The sequence below is a fragment of the Orcinus orca genome, chromosome 13 (genome assembly GCF_937001465.1).
Source record: "Orcinus orca chromosome 13, mOrcOrc1.1, whole genome shotgun sequence".
Classification (NCBI taxonomy): domain Eukaryota; kingdom Metazoa; phylum Chordata; class Mammalia; order Artiodactyla; family Delphinidae; genus Orcinus; species Orcinus orca.
This window is the reverse complement of record NC_064571.1, coordinates 62216214-62231790: the sequence shown is the minus strand read 5'-3', so window position 1 is coordinate 62231790 and position 15577 is coordinate 62216214. Positions and strand designations below refer to the sequence as shown.

Here is a 15577-nt window from a genome sequence, read left to right as displayed (position 1 = left end):
CCACACACCTGTGGGATCTTAGTTCCCCCACCAGGGATTGAACCTAGGCTCCCGTAGTGAAAGCACAGAGTCTTAACCACTGGACCGCCAGGGAATTCCCATTATGCACTTCTCGTGAAAACATCTCTGCAAACCCATTTCCTGTGTCAGCCTCGTCCAAAATAATGCCCTTAATCAATTACTCGACCAATAGCCCCATAGGCCTTTATGTCTACAGTGTAGTGTGTGTGTATGTTCAAAGAGTTCTCCACGTATTTAAAAGTATTGTTTGTAGATTTCAAGATTTCAGTGAGCCTTAATTATGCTTTCTACTCTGAAACTCCACTCAAATAAGGGCATATAGTACTCTACAAATACTGAAGACTTAATAAATAAGGCTAATAAACTAAGTCTGAAATAAAACTACATTTCAAAACATGTTCAATGCATAATGATACTCACCTCTTCACCTTTCTGGGATTATTTCTGGAACTGTTCTATAATTAAAAAATGGAGAATATCAATAGTTTCGGATGATTAAATTAAGTATCTTGCTTTTTCTTGCCATCCTTTCTCCTGTATATCTAGATGGTTCTTTGATCACACTTCTTTGTCCTTAGATTAACAACCTCATCAATTTGTATGCTCTCACTAAGCCCTGCTTTCACTGCACTTGGCTATATCAAAGTTCTCACCGATTTTAGCAACCAGACAGATATGGCAGGAAGGTCAAAAAAGACAAATTGTAGGGCATGTTCTGCAGAAGCACTGATTTTCCAGGTATAGAATATGGCGTCCTAGGTGATCCTCTGGCCAGCAGATCTTAGCAAGAAGGTGTGCATCACAATCACTCACACTGCTAGTAAAGACACAAGTGTGGCCCAGAGATCTAGTTTAAAATATTTTCATTTTTAGGACAAATTAATAATTTAATTTTAACATTTAGCCAAAAAAGGAGTCTTTGATATATCTCTCAAAAATTAATATCATATAGCTCTTCTTCACTCATATTCACTTTCATTCTGTTAGGTTTTGTGGTTTTTTACCAATTTTAATATGCTGACACAGACTGCGAACACCAGACTAAGATTTCTTGAGCTCATATCACCTGCCAGCCTCAGTTTTGCACAGTGACTACATTATGATAAATTCAGACATTCTGTTCATGGACAATATTGTTTCCAGTATCTTCTATTACAAACAATTTTGCAAAGAACATGCTTATACATGTTTCTATATGCACACATACCCATGTTTCTCTAGAAGATGTACCTAGGAACAGAACTGTTTGGTGGTACAGCTGGCACACCCTCAAGTCTACCACATGTTGCCAAATTGCTCTCTAAGAGGGCTGTACCAATTTATACATCCACCAGCAGCATATAATAGTTATAACAGCAACAGAGCTGTGCTAACACTTAGTATAACCAGACTCAAATGGATGGGTTTAAAATGGTATCTAACTGTTGTTTTGATTTGCATTTTCCTGATTATTATGAAGTAAAGCATCTTTTCATACTTTGTCTGTTGCCCATTTGGGTATTGCTTCTCTGAACTGTCTGTTCAGCTCTTTTGTACATTTTTTTACTGAGTTGCTTATCTTTTTCTTATTGATTTGCTTGTAGTTCTTTATAAATAGGATAACTTTGATAAACACTAATCATCACCACAAAAACTATCTAATTTTTAAGTTTAGTTTTTAAGTTTAGTTCTAGTTTTTTAAAACAGAAGCAGAACTCTATTCATAAAACTTTTAAGTACTATCCAATTGATAGAAAAGCTGAAGCCAGATCATAGAAAATATATGAAAATACAAAGGTGAGTAGGGGGAGAAAGATGGGAGTGAAGAATAGAAGAATTTTGCATGTGAAGAATGGGAGTTAATAAAGAAAGGAGAGAGTGAAAAGGCTGCAAAATATTTTGATTTAGTAAGAACACATGAGAAAAAAATAGAAAAATTATGGTTGGGTACTGGAGGTCATTTTTAAATGGAGAAACACAAAGGAAAATAAGATTAACTAGGAAGCATAGAGATTAATACTATACCTCTGGAGATTGGAAAGACTTGTCTACTGCGTCACTGTTATCATTGCTTTCCGCTTCACTTGTTGAGAAGTCATTTTCAGATGGTGATTCAGAAGCACTAGAAGAAAAGGGGACAACTATTAGTTTATGAATTTTGCCTATTTTTTGTTGATCAGTAATTGCTTTTTCTAAATTCTCCTTAAACATTAAACATTTTCATAAATATTTGCTCTTTCAGGCTACAATTTGAATCTGCTAAATAACACAACCGTTTCTCCACACTTACGATGTGTTTGTCGCTGAAGAGTTGCTTTGGACATCACCACACACAGTATTGAAACAACCAGAGGACGCGTCAGCTTTCTGAAAGATTTAAGTGCAACTAAATTACCTCTCCATAGTGACTCAGTCTCTGGGAACCAACTACCACATTTATTTCCCCACATTTAGCAAACTCACAGCCATAAAGAATTATGGGGTTAATACATTTTTTATGGATGTTTGATCTGGATTTAAAAAAACAACGCTGAGTTGTCAACAGAACCGTGATCCCTCTGGGGCCTCGTGGTCCCATGGTTCATGGCTCATTTTGGGGACACAGAATGGAGGAATCCTTTTGCTATGTGATTGGCTGTCTTGGCATCATCTAAACATCATCTAACCTCAAATCAACTTCAGAAAGAATTTTAAAATATAAACATTAAATCCAAAGGCAGTACATACCATTAAATTTTCTGACTGTATCTTTTCATAAGCCAGTTTAGCAGCCAATTGTTTTGCCTCCTGTTTAGTGGAACCTATACCAATACCATATTCATTCTGTCCAATTTTGCATTTATAATGAAATCTAGGAGAAATGATAAACAGTATTAACCCAAATACCAAAAAACAGTAAATCTAACTCATGATTCAGAAAAAAAAACACACATTAACAAAGGCATAATATAACACTAATTTAATAGGTGGCTTCATAGTTCATTTCTCCTTTAATTTAAACCTTCAATGAGATGGCTGACCAGTTTGCCAGAATAACCAGGACTGGCTAACATCTCAGCTTGCATTTTCCAGGCAACTGCTCTTTGTTGCTTCATTGAAAGATCTGGCATTAAGGTACCAAGTGGTGATTTTTTTAAATTCCCCAAAAGTCAAAAGACATGGAGGCAGAGAAGGAAGACAGATCCAATGAATTTTTCAGAGATGTTCAACTGGAAAGAAAAAGCCAGTAGAGGAAGTGGGGCTTCTACAGGAGAAATAATAAGGTTAGAGTGTTTTTGTAGGAGATGGGCAAAGCATCCCTAACTTCAGCTCTAACTTTAGCCTTTTCTGCCCCCTGCTCATGTGCACAAACACCTAAGAAAATCCTCACAGTGCAAAAGCCCCATGCTGAAGTCACCCCCTCCTCATATGAGCTGTAAGGATGCCTGTGGTTAGGCAAGGATCCTTGGACAATTATATAAGAACTTATCGTGGAGTTACCATGCAGTGCTACAGAATTATTCCAGTATGATTTGTCACAGAGGGAAACACACCCTACCAGGGTGAGTCTTCCCCGCTAGGCTCTGAAGGGAAAGTTAGGGAGCTGGGCTGAGTGACTGGATCATTTCTAGGGCTCCTATTTTTCTCCAGCACTCCCTAAATAGAATTCTCTCTTTCAGCGATCGAACGTTAAAGCCCGTAATTCAAAGAAACCAAACAGGTGAGCTACGGGAAAATAAAATAGCCTCTTAATTTATTGAGATTGACTCACAGAATTCACTTTTGAATATTTCACTCCAATGAATCCTATCACATTTTTCTCTTCCTAGTTCTGGCCTAAAATCCATCAGGGTGAAAAGTAAAGCATCCATAGCTGAGTCAATTCCGAGGACAGTATCCTAAAGTGGTTGTTTGGACTATTTGCCATTTAGATATTTTTTCCTTCTCCCTCATTTAACTGGTTGGTTGTAGCTGAGAAACAATCTCCCTCGTGCTCATTTGCTTTCTGCTTTTCCCAGTTCAAATCGATTCTTCTTCCTCATGTCCAAAGTCTTAGCTCACTGGTGACATTCTCAATATCTCTGACTGACGCTCTCATCTGTCCCCCTCATCACATCCCTCAAATCCTGGTCTCCGCACAGTCCAGGGTGAAAGCCCATTCCTTCTAATACATGGTATTTGTTTAGAGAGTGACATCAGTTAATCAAATCTGAAGGGCAAACACCTGGACAAACAGCTCTACTCTGACAAGGATGGAAAGAGAGTCATTCCACACGTGTGGCAGAGATGTTTTCACACAGTGACTGCCACTGTGACCTCAGGAATGGGAAGATTTTCACAACCCTGCAGCAGGGGCACCCCACCCACTCTTAGGCTTCCTACAGACTAAACCATCCAGATATACCTCAGAAATAAAGGATTCCTCAGATTTGATCAATTATGGGATATGGGTCCCAAGTCTTCACCAATTAAGCATTTCAATATTTTAATTACAAAGATGTCCCATTGCTTGTAAGTCATATAAAACCTTTTCTGCAGAACATACGAAAAAGGACAGATATTTCCAGAAAATGAGACATGAAAATAAGCCTGTTCTGTTGCTTAGATACAATGAAACAGAAGGAAAAGCACGACATCTCACTTATCGGGCCCACTGTCCCTCGATTCACATTCTTCATAAATTACAGATAGGTTTTTCTTCTGGGCAATCGTATTAACACGGCCTATGTAATTCTCAATGGGTGGTACTTCTGAAGGATCTCCTGTCTGCAGTGATGAAGGACTAGCGGCCTAAAAGAAAGAAATGTTTTGTTTAATATAGATGATAACCAAAATTTATTTTGTCTAATAAAATTACTATTTTTTGTCTAATAAAATTACTAAATGAATAATTTGAAAGACCACTTCGAGTTTATGGATTTCCCTACTATAATACTTTAATAAAAGTATAAGTATATGTCTTCCTCTGCCAGAAAAAACCCACAAGGATAAATTTTAACAGGAGAAAAGAAATCAGCCATTTCCCTTTTATAGTTTCATAAAGAAAAACAAAATAGTCAATTTTCTTGTTTATCCGGTAAAACTCTATAACATTTTCTGGTTTGCTGTGCCCTTTGTAAATCTCAAAGAACAAGACAACAAATATCAAAGTAAAGCTATATCCTGGATCACAACTTCATAGGAAACATGAACATAATAGCATTACTCCTTCCATTGTTATCTGTCCCTTTTAAAATTCTTAATCTGACAAAATCTTGTCCAAAGTTTTTCTACTTTGTTAACTTTGTCAAAGAACTTTTGATTCTACTTATCTTCTTTATTATTTCTTTGGTTTTTTTCACATTAATTTCTGCCCTTATTGTTATCACTGTCTTTCTTCTGCTTTTTTGTGGGGAAAGGTATTCTACTGTTCCTTTTCTAACTTCTTTTTTTTTTTTTTTTTTTTTTTGGTGGTACGCTGGCCTCTCACTGTCGTGGCCTCTCCCGTTGCAGAGCACAGGCTCCGGACGGGCAGGCTCAGTGGCCATGGCTCACGGGCCCAGCCGCTCCGCGGCATGTGGGATCTTCCCAGACCGGGGCACGAACCCGTGTCCCCTGCATTGGCAGGCGGACCCTCAACCACTGCGCCACCAGGGAAGCCCCCTTTTCTAACTTCTTGACTTGGTTTTCTGGCTCTTTAACAATTTATAAGTTTGTGGTTTTTGCCTGATTTACTTTTCTCAATTTTGATTAGAAGGGTGACATCTTTAACTTAGATTTTTTTTTTTAATTAAAGAAAAAAAATTTTTTTTTTCTTTTCTTTTTGGCTGCAGCGCATGGCATGAGGGATGTTAGTTCTCAGGCCAGGGATTGAGCCTGTGCCCCCTGCTGTGGAAGCACGGAGTCTTAACCACTGGACCGCCAGGGAAGTCCCTTCAAGTAAGATTTTTCAAGAAAATATCTTGAATACTAAAATTTTTCAAGATTTTCAAAATCTGAGAATGATCCACTTTTGTCCCACATGTAAAATGACTTCTTGTCTCATTTTACAGCTGCTGCTCCAATGTCTCCTAGTTTTTAATGGTGCTGTGAACAGCATGATATTTTTTTTTCATTTTTACATTTTATATAATTTTTTCTGCCTAGATGCTCATAGGTTTCTTTCTTGACCCCTGGAGCTCAGTACTTTCACAAGGGCTGATGTTGTTCTTGGTGGTTCTGTATTTTTCTGTATCTGTTTAGTTGCTGAGTTGTTTTAATCTGAAGCCAGGTCTTTCTTTATTTCAGAAATGCTTTCTACTGAAGTCTCTTCAGATAGCTTTTTCTGTACTAGTTACTCTGTTCTAATCTTCAGGGATACCAATTATACATATGTTGGTTCTTCATCATCTGCCCTCCATATAGATCATTCTCCTCATGGTCACTTCTATCTCTGTCCTTTTTCACTGCATTCCCTCAATTAGGTGGAGGAGCTCCTTCCAGAACCTGTTAGTTCATTTCTCACTGTTTCCTTAGAGTATGTCACTGCTGCTGGCACTCTAAATAGTATTGTCCCATTTTTCCCACTCTTCCATAGGTGTACCTCTCATTCAGGGTTCTACAGAAATGGGGCCAGGAAAAAGACTGAACGAAACTTTGAAAGCAAAAGAAGTTGTAAATTTCTTTATTCTGCATATAAGTATTTTCTCACAGAGAAAAATACCATAGATATTTCTGAGTTCCCTTTCACTAGGAAAAAAAGGTAATTACTCACCTTCTGTTCTTTACTAATTATTTCAAAAGCTAATTTGGCTGCAGCATTTCTGGCTTCCTTCTTTGATCTACCTTCAGCCTTTGGAAATTCTCTGCCATCTATTATAACTTGATAGGTAAACCTAATTTCAAAGAAAAATTCACAAAATATCATAAAATTCATGCATTATCTAACAACAAGTGTTCTGATCACCACTGCTTCCTATGACTACCTTTGAAAATTTTAACCTATGTTCCACATAAAATTCAAGCAGTCACCCCCAAACAGCAAAATAGCATATCATCTTGAAGCATGGAAAAGCTTAAACCCTCTTTTTTCTCTGGAGTCCTCTGAAGTTACCACTTTACATCAAGAAGACAGTACTCTCTGGCAACTTTGCTCTCAAGCTAAAGAATTGACTTCAAAATTGTGCCAGAGCTGCCATTCTCCCAGTTCATATTTTCTAGGGATATACCCTTTTTTATAGCAACTTACCTTAAGTTATGTGGAGGTCCTGTCTTAGATAGTTCACAATACTTAAGTACTGCAGTGTTCCTTAGTTGGTACTTATTAAGTTCTTCTATATAGAAACATGGTGAACGACCACTGGCCATTTTTTCCTACAGTAACCTACAATAAGAGAGATGTTTGAAAGAGGTGATACACTCAGAACATACTTAATATAATTATCCCAGTCTAGTTTAAGAGACAAAACAGGATAAGATGACTCTCCTTTATACAACTCATCTCAGTCCCACATAAACCCAGAGAAAACTTATTACAAAATCTTTCTTTCTCTCTCAAGGACTACACAATCAAGCTAATTTCTCCACGATTTTCTACTTTCAAAACTCAACTGGCCAAAAAAAGGCTGGAGGTCCTTCTCTGTAACTTTTCTTTCTGCTTCCACTGAGTGTCAAGTGCAAGTCTGTCCACCTGCTTGAGAAGTTAAAAGCCTGCAAGAGTAGAATTATAATTATTTATGTTGAGAAGAAAAAGGTTGAGAGTATATATAAAGTTTATGAAATCATGAAGGATTTAGCTGTATGGACATTGATCCTCCTATGAAATCCCCAAAAATCCCCCCTTTGAAATTGTCAGAAGTCAGTTTTAGGACAATTTACTTGGCAGGCAAATTATGCCCCTGTTTATGGTTCTCACTGGAGCAAGATAGTAGCAATGATTTAAATTACAAACAAAATCTAAAAAATATAGAATCTAAATATAAGAGCCAAAGCTATAAAACTTCAGAAGGAAACATAAGGGTGAATCTTCACAACCTTAGATTTGGCAATGGAATCTGAGATATGACAGCAAAAGCACAGCAACAAAAGAATACATAGATAAATTGGGCCTCATCAAAATTAAAAATGTTTATATATCAGAGGACACTATGAAGAAAATGAAAAGACAATCTACAGAAAGGAATTTTTATAAATAATATATTTGATAAAGACCTAGGATCCAGAATATATAAAGAACTTTTACAGCTCAACAACAAAAAGAGTTAAAAAATTACAAATAGGCAAAGGACTTGAACAGACATTTCTCCAAAGAAGATATACAAATGGCCAACAAGCACATGAAAAGATGTTCAATATCATTACTTATTAGACAAATGCAAATCAAAACCACAACTAGATACTACTTCACACCCACTAGGCTGGTAATAATAATAATAATAATGCAGAAAATAAATGTGCTGGTGAGGGTATAGAGAAATTGGAAACCTCATATATTGCTGATGGGAATGTAAAGTAGTGCAGCCTCTATGGAAAAGAATTTGGTGGTTCCTCAAAAAGTTAAACTTAGAATTACCATATGACCTGTCAATTTCACCACTTTGGTGTATACCCAAAGAATTGAAAAACAGGTTTTGAAATACTTATGCAGGAATATTCATAGCAGCACTATTCACAATAACCCAGAAGTGGAAACAAATCAAATATCTATCAACTGATGAAGGGTAAACAAAGTGCTCTATATCCACACATGGGATCTTATGCAGCCATAAAAAGAATAAAGTATTGAAACATGCTACAACAGAGCTACATGTCAAAAACATGCTAAATGAAAGAAGTCAGACATAAAAGGTCACATAGCGTATGATTCCATTTATGTGGAACATCCAGAATAGGTAAATCCATAGGCAGAAAGCGGACCCTGTTGATCTCTCGTTTCTTATTAGAAAGCTCTTCTGATTTTCCTTCTTCCATGGTCACTCTTTCTAACACTCCTTAATCTTCACAGCCTTTAAATGCTGGAGTTTCCCCAAGGCTTGGTCCAAAGACGCTATTCTCTTCACTCTATACTTTCTCCTCAAGGTAATTGCTCTCATGACCATGATTTCAAAGATCATCTATTTGTCATTAACTCTAAAGTTTATACATAATTTATGAACCTCTTACTGAGTTTCAGATCTCTCTATCCAACCTCTCCACTTGGACAACTTGAATGACTTTTAAACTCAAAAGATCCAAAATTGCATTTTTAATCTTCCCTCAAGCTGGTTTGGAGTTTCCTTTCTCAGAAAATGACTCCACTGTGCATCCATGTCTGAAAGCCGTGAACCTGGGAGGCATTCTTGACATGTCCTTTCCCTACCTTCTGATCTATACCTAAGTCCTGTCCTCCAAATCCTTCTACTTCTCAATGACGTCTATAGCCACCATCCTGGTTCAAGCCATCACCATCTCACTCCTGGACTGCTACAAGAACGTCAGAACCAATTCCTCACAGCCGCTGCAATTCCTTCTCTACACTGCAGCCATCATGATTTTTTTAAACTTTTTTTTCATTGTCGTAAAATATACATAACATGAAGTTTACCCTTTTTACCCTTTTTATGTGTACAATTCATGAGCAAAATGTTGTAAGCAAAATGTTGTAAGCAGAATGTTGTAAGCAAAATGTTCACAATGTTGTAAGGCCACCACCGCAATCCATCTCCAAAACTCTTTACATCTCCCCAAACAGAAAGTCTATACCCATTAAACAATAAACATTTCCCTTCCCCCTCAGCCCCTGGTAACCACCATTCTATTTTCTATGCCTATGAATTTGCCTATTCTAAGTACCTCATATAAGTGGCATCATACAATATTTGTCCTTTTGTGTCTGGTTATTTCACTTAGCTAATGTCTTCAAGGTTCATTCATGTTGTAGCACGTATCAGAATTTCCTTCCTTTTTAAGGCTGAATAATATTCCACTGTATGAATATCCCACACTTTGTTTATCCAGTCATCTGTTGATGAACACTTGAGTTATTCCAACCTTTTGGCTATTGTGTGCAATACTGATATGAACATTGTTGTACAAATATCTGTTCAAATCCCTACTTTCAAATCTTTTGAGTATATACCTACAAGTGCAATTGCTGAATCAGATGGTAATTTTATGTTTAACTTTATGAGGAATTGCCAAATTATTTTCCACAGTGGCTGCACCATTTTGTATTTCCACCAGCAGTGCACAAGGGTTCCAATTTCTCCACATCCTCACCAACAGCTGCTATTTTCCATTTTTAAAAGAGTCACATCATAATCTTTTCAAAACATCAATTCAATCATGCAGCCCCCACAAACCACCAAAATTGTTCTTGTCAAGGTTACCGATGGCTTCTCCATCTCTAAAATTAGTAGTCAGTAGTCAGTTCTCAGCCCCTGTCTACCTGACACATAACCAGCATGTGACACGGCTGCTCATTCCTTTCTCCCTCCTTATTCCTTTGCTTGGACACCCAAGACACCACCCTCTCCTGGTTTCTCTCCTTCCTCACAAGATATTCCTTCTCTGTCTCCTTTCCTTGTTCCTCCTCCTCATCATTTCTTTCAAATATTATAGTGTGTCAAGGTCCAGGTCTCAGATCTCTCTGCTCTACTTACACTCATTCCCCTGATGATCCCCTTGAGGCTTGTGGCTTTAAATTCCACCTACACAGAGATAGTTCTCAAAAGAATGCCTCCCCCACTGACTCTTTCCTGGCTCCCAACTGCTTCTGTCCAACACGCTCCCTCCTGAAGTGCTCTGGAGTCTACCCGTGATGCTGCTTTGCCTGGTTAACTCCTGCTTCCTATAGATCTCAGCTCAAATGTTACTTCCCAGACACCCTAGAAGAGGTCCTGGTTTGATGCTCTATCATAGCCCTTGTCTCCTTTATTACAATTGCTAATTTAACCGACTGTCTTCCAAAAGAGACCATGAGCTATAAGAGGGGACAGGCTTATAATAGGTGCTTAATAGTGAATAAATGAATACCAAAATATCTGCAGATCTCCCTTACCTCCATGACTTGTAACATGCTTTTCTCTCTGTTTGGAATGTAATAGCTGCATCCTCTATCTACCAGGAAATTCCCACTCCTCTGTGAGGATCAATACATCCTTCTTTGATGCTGAGAGAGCAGCTAGTACCCCTCCACGGGCCTGCAACCCACCTTGCTCAGCTCCCATCATAGTCGAGACTGCTTTTTAAACCAGTTAGTGAGCTCTCTGGGGAGCTAGTTCTATGTCTTACTCATTTTTGTATAACTGGCACCCCGTGACAAGTGGTAAATGATGAACACTTGGACAGTATATAGGTAAATGACAGAATGATTCATTAAAATTAAGTACTCCACTTTAAACCTCCTCACCGTCTCCCTTTTCTTCATCTGCTGTTTTCTTTGCATCCTTTCTTCATTCATTCGGTAAATGCTTAGTAAGTGTCAGGCACTGTTCTGATGCGGGGTATACAGATGTGTGCAAGACAAATCAAGCCCCTACCTGCATTCCACTGAAGAAAGAAAGAAAGATGACCAAGTCCAGAAACAAGTAACAGGAGGGGATAACAGTTGGCTGGAAGTGCTACAATGAAATGAAATAGGGCTATGAGATAGAAGAGTGTTAATAGGTGGGGGCAGAGAAACGAGGGAGGTGGTTTTGATACAGTGGTCAGGGAAGACCCCTCTTAGGAGGCAATATTTAAATCAAGTCTGGATGATGAGAAAGTCCACCATACTTAGATATGGGGGAAGACCATCTCAGGCAGAGGATGCCTGGAGGCAGGCACCAGCACAGCTTTTGGAGGGATGACAAAAAGGTCAAGGAGATTGCTGCACAGTGAACAAGGGGAAACGATGGGAAATGAGTCTGAGAGGTAGGCAGGTGCCACAGCACAGAGACCTTGAAGGCCAAGGTGTGGATTGTGGAAGTTATTCTAATTGCAGTGGGAAGCTATTGGAGGGTTCTCAGCAGAGGGGTGATGTGGTTGGATTTATGTTTTTAATGGTCACTCTAATGTTATGTAAAGAACAGAGTATGAGGGGTGGGTGTAGAAAAGATGAGTGGAGCATGAGTATAAGTCAGGAGACCAAGTCGGGGCTGCCGCAGTGGTTTGGGTGAGCAATGCTGGTGGCTGGGAGGGCTCAGATCTGAGCAAAGGTGCTGTCTTCACATCACCGCTTAGTGTTGTGGAGAGGGCTATGCTTTAAAGCCACATAGATCTGGGCGAGTCACCTCTTTGAACCTTTGATTCATGACCCGAAAACAGAAATGAAAACACCTGATTCACAGGTTGTTGTGAGGAGTAAATCAGACAAAAAGCATCCAGCAGGGTCTCCCACACCACTGGCCCTCAATAAACAGTGCTTCTGGTCTACAATTCCAAAATGCAAAAGCACTGAAAACTGAGGTTTACTTTGTTTTCATTTGTTTTGTTTTTGGTGGGTGTGTAGCCCCGCATCTAGACCTGAACTGACATGAGCTATTTACAGTCTTAATCGTACTCTGTTGTCGATTTATACATTTCACTGCAGAAATGTTTTATGATAGAGTGTTGCCCCCAAACCCTACTGAGAACATTACAAATAGATGGGATTTATACTGCCTTGCCTTTCTAAAATCCAATAATCTCTGAGTACCACAACATACCTGGCCCAAGGGTTTCAGATAAGGATCTGTAGCTGTATCATTATTTTCAGGAACCGAAGTGTCATTTAGTTTAGTCACGAGTATGAGACCATACATCCAACTGGAGGAGGTCATAGATCTCAGAACAGTAGTTATGGAAGAGTCCTTAGCAATTATTTAACCTGAAGTCCTATTGAAATACCCTAAATCCTCAACACTTTTAACTTTAAGTAACTGCTGATCTTCAGAATGACAAGCCAGTTTGAATTTAAGTGAAATATATGTGTAAACAAATAAGGAGTTAAATTGGCATTTTTGAAAAAGTACTTACAAGTTTGGAAAAAAAGAAACAGGCTTTTTTTTTCAATTTTTTTTTTTCAATTTTTTTTTTTTTTTTTTTTGCGGTACGCAGGCCTCTCACTGCTATGGCCTCTCCCGTTGCAGAGCACAGGCTCCGGACACGCAGGCTCAGCGGCCATGGCTCCCGGGCCCAGCCGCTCCGCGGCATGTGGGATCTTCCCGGACCAGGGCACGAACCCGTGTCCCCTGCATCGGCAGGCGGACTCTCAACCACTGCGCCACCAGGGAAGCCCTTCAATTGTTTTTAATAAATCTTATTTTAATACTATGTTACCATCTTCCTAAAAGAAATCTCCATCATAATCACTAATAAATATTACATGTCCATCTTACTCATGCCCAGAAGTTACTTTGGCTGTGCCTTGATACCCTTAGGGCAGACCCAAGCCCCTGTGGACCCAGCCCCCTCAAAGGACCTGTGCAAAGCTTGGCAAACAACGTGCATTCAACTAATATCTGATGAATTGAATGAATAAACAGTGTTAAGGATCTTCAGGTTCAAATAAGCAAACAGAAGAACAAGAGCATAAACTGCCCAAGATTCTAAGTTCCTAAGATTCTAAGTTCCTAAGTGACAGCAGGGAGTCTGTCCTTTAGCTTCCATCTGGCAAGGCATTTTTAGTACTAAAGAAATCACAGGCAATAGGAAGTCTCATATTCTGGAATTCAAAAGAGAATTTATGAATCAAAAACAAAGATTTAATGAATACCTGTCACACACTGGGTTATACTGGCGAACAAAACCCTGCTCTTGTGAACTTACTAGTGGAGGAAAATGGACAAACCCATAAAAAATGTCACAAGGTGATAAGTACTACGTTGAAAACTAAAGCAGAGTAGGGGTGACAGCAAGGGAAGAGTGGGGTTTCTTACATGCAGGTTGTTCAGGGAAGGCTGCTCTGATACAGTGACATTGTATCTGGGGGAAGAGCTTTCCGGGAAGAAACAGGCAGTGCAGAGGTCCAGAGGCAGGACAGTGCTTGGCTCTGCCCCAAGGACAGCCATGAGGCCTGTGTGGTCAGAACGCAGGGAGCAGGTGGCCTTGTCTGTAGGTCAATAACCTTTTATAGGATTCTGATGAAGCTATTGGGGAGCGGGGTTCGGGGGTGTCCTGTTCTGCCTTAAAGGCCCTCGGGCGGCTACGGTATTAAGAAGAGGTGGCGGGGCGGGGGACAGAGTTGGAGCGGGGGCTAAAGATGGGCAATTGGGGAACGATTGCAACGACCCAGGCAAGAGATTTGTGGCTGGGGATTCTTTTAGCCAATGTTTTGGGCAATTCAGGCCCCCGTATTTCCCATCTGTCTGTCAAGCCATAGGGCTCTTCCGTTTTCCACTAGTCGCCCCCGCCCCCGTCCCGGACCAGGGCTAGTAGTCGCTTGCTCTGTCAAGAATTGTTCGCGGGAAGAAAATGACTTTCAGCGCCCACCGCGCTGCACGCTCCTTTCCCCGGATCCAGCAAGGGCTCCGCACCTCGGCTGAGGGCCTCGGACAGCATTATCGAGGCGGCGGCGCAGGAGTCAGGGGTATCTTACCAGAGTCCAGTACCGGGCTGGGGACGCGAGCTGCGGCCTCACTGGAAGCTCGGCGGGGTCTGGGCAGTTCGCTCTCGGTTTCGTTTTCCCCGCGGACTCCGCCTTCCTTCCTCTCCGCCTTCTTCCCGCCCTCCCGCACGGGTCCGTACGACTCCGTACGGGTCCGCACACGTCAGCCCACGTCCGCACAGGCTCAGCGATAGCGGGAAACTGGCGCCTCCACCCCGAGTCCGCGTGGGGGGTACCGCGGGGCGGACCGGGCACGTCCAAGACCCTGCAGCCCTACCCCTGCTTCTGGGGGTGCTCCCGGCCCCCGTGCGGGCAGGGTACTCCGGGAGGTGGGGAGTACGTTGAGGTCTCCGAGGCCCGCGACGTGGCAGGCGCTCTGTGATCAACGCTCCAGTTTCCTCTTCAACACAAATATTTGGGATGGGGTTGGGGGGCTGGATATCATCAGCTCCATTTTATTAATGGAAGAAAACTGAGTAAATTAACTCTCCCAGGGCAAAGCCAGGATTCCTTTTCCCATAACCACCATTTCTTTGCCCTCCTCCTTCTCCTCACGTTAACCAGGCTGGGGATGAAGAGGCCTGGGGGCATAATTTCCCTATCTGTTTCCACCCATCCATCCATTCATTCAACAGGTACTTGCCAGCTGCTGTATCAAGTACCAGCCAATCCAGCAGTTAGGAGAGCTACCTGCTGCCTTCGGGACCTCCTGGAGTTTACCACCAAAGTCCTTACCAGTAGTCCCAGAGTTGTAAGAAATCCTACTCACCTAAGGGACTATGACACACTCCCAGAGTAATACTGGCACCTTGACACAGTGACTGAGGAGTGCTGAAGACTTAACCTCATAACAGTACTGCAAGGTAGGTGCCATTTAACAGATGAGAAAACTGAGGCCTGAGGCACAGAGAAGTAACAGCTGGTGAGCAGGGGAGCTGGAATTAGAACCAGGATCCTGTACCTCAATATCCCAGTGAGGGTGAGGGAGAGAGGCAGTTCCAAGATGGATTTCAGGTATACATTACATATTGACCATTGGCTCCAGGCATCCTTTCCCATATCTCTTCTGCACACACACCCCCCACCCCCGTATTG

The 15577-nt window shown here is 40.8% G+C and overlaps 1 protein-coding gene across 6 annotated transcripts in view; it reads right to left on the bottom strand.

Moving 5' to 3' along the window:
* Window positions 1-14601, bottom strand: part of EIF2AK2 (eukaryotic translation initiation factor 2 alpha kinase 2) — a 40681-nt gene extending 26080 nt beyond the window's left edge. For 3 of the 6 annotated variants that reach the window (XM_049696440.1, XM_049696439.1, XM_049696441.1), the window contains exons 1-8: window positions 11457-14445; window positions 7187-7321; window positions 6713-6833; window positions 4622-4770; window positions 2728-2851; window positions 2291-2367; window positions 2026-2122; window positions 442-476 (exon numbers count right to left, since the gene is read on the bottom strand). In XM_049696440.1, coding sequence (XP_049552397.1) covers window positions 442-476; window positions 2026-2122; window positions 2291-2367; window positions 2728-2851; window positions 4622-4770; window positions 6713-6833; window positions 7187-7305 — 722 coding nt within the window. In that variant the 5' untranslated portion in view covers window positions 7306-7321; window positions 11457-14445. Of the gene's footprint in view, window positions 1-441; window positions 477-2025; window positions 2123-2290; window positions 2368-2727; window positions 2852-4621; window positions 4771-6712; window positions 6834-7186; window positions 7322-11456; window positions 14446-14473 lie in introns of those variants that run through there. The other 3 variants (XM_033419273.2, XM_049696438.1, XM_033419274.2) reach the window with 3 other exon arrangements.
* Window positions 14602-15577: the final 976 nt, after the last annotated feature.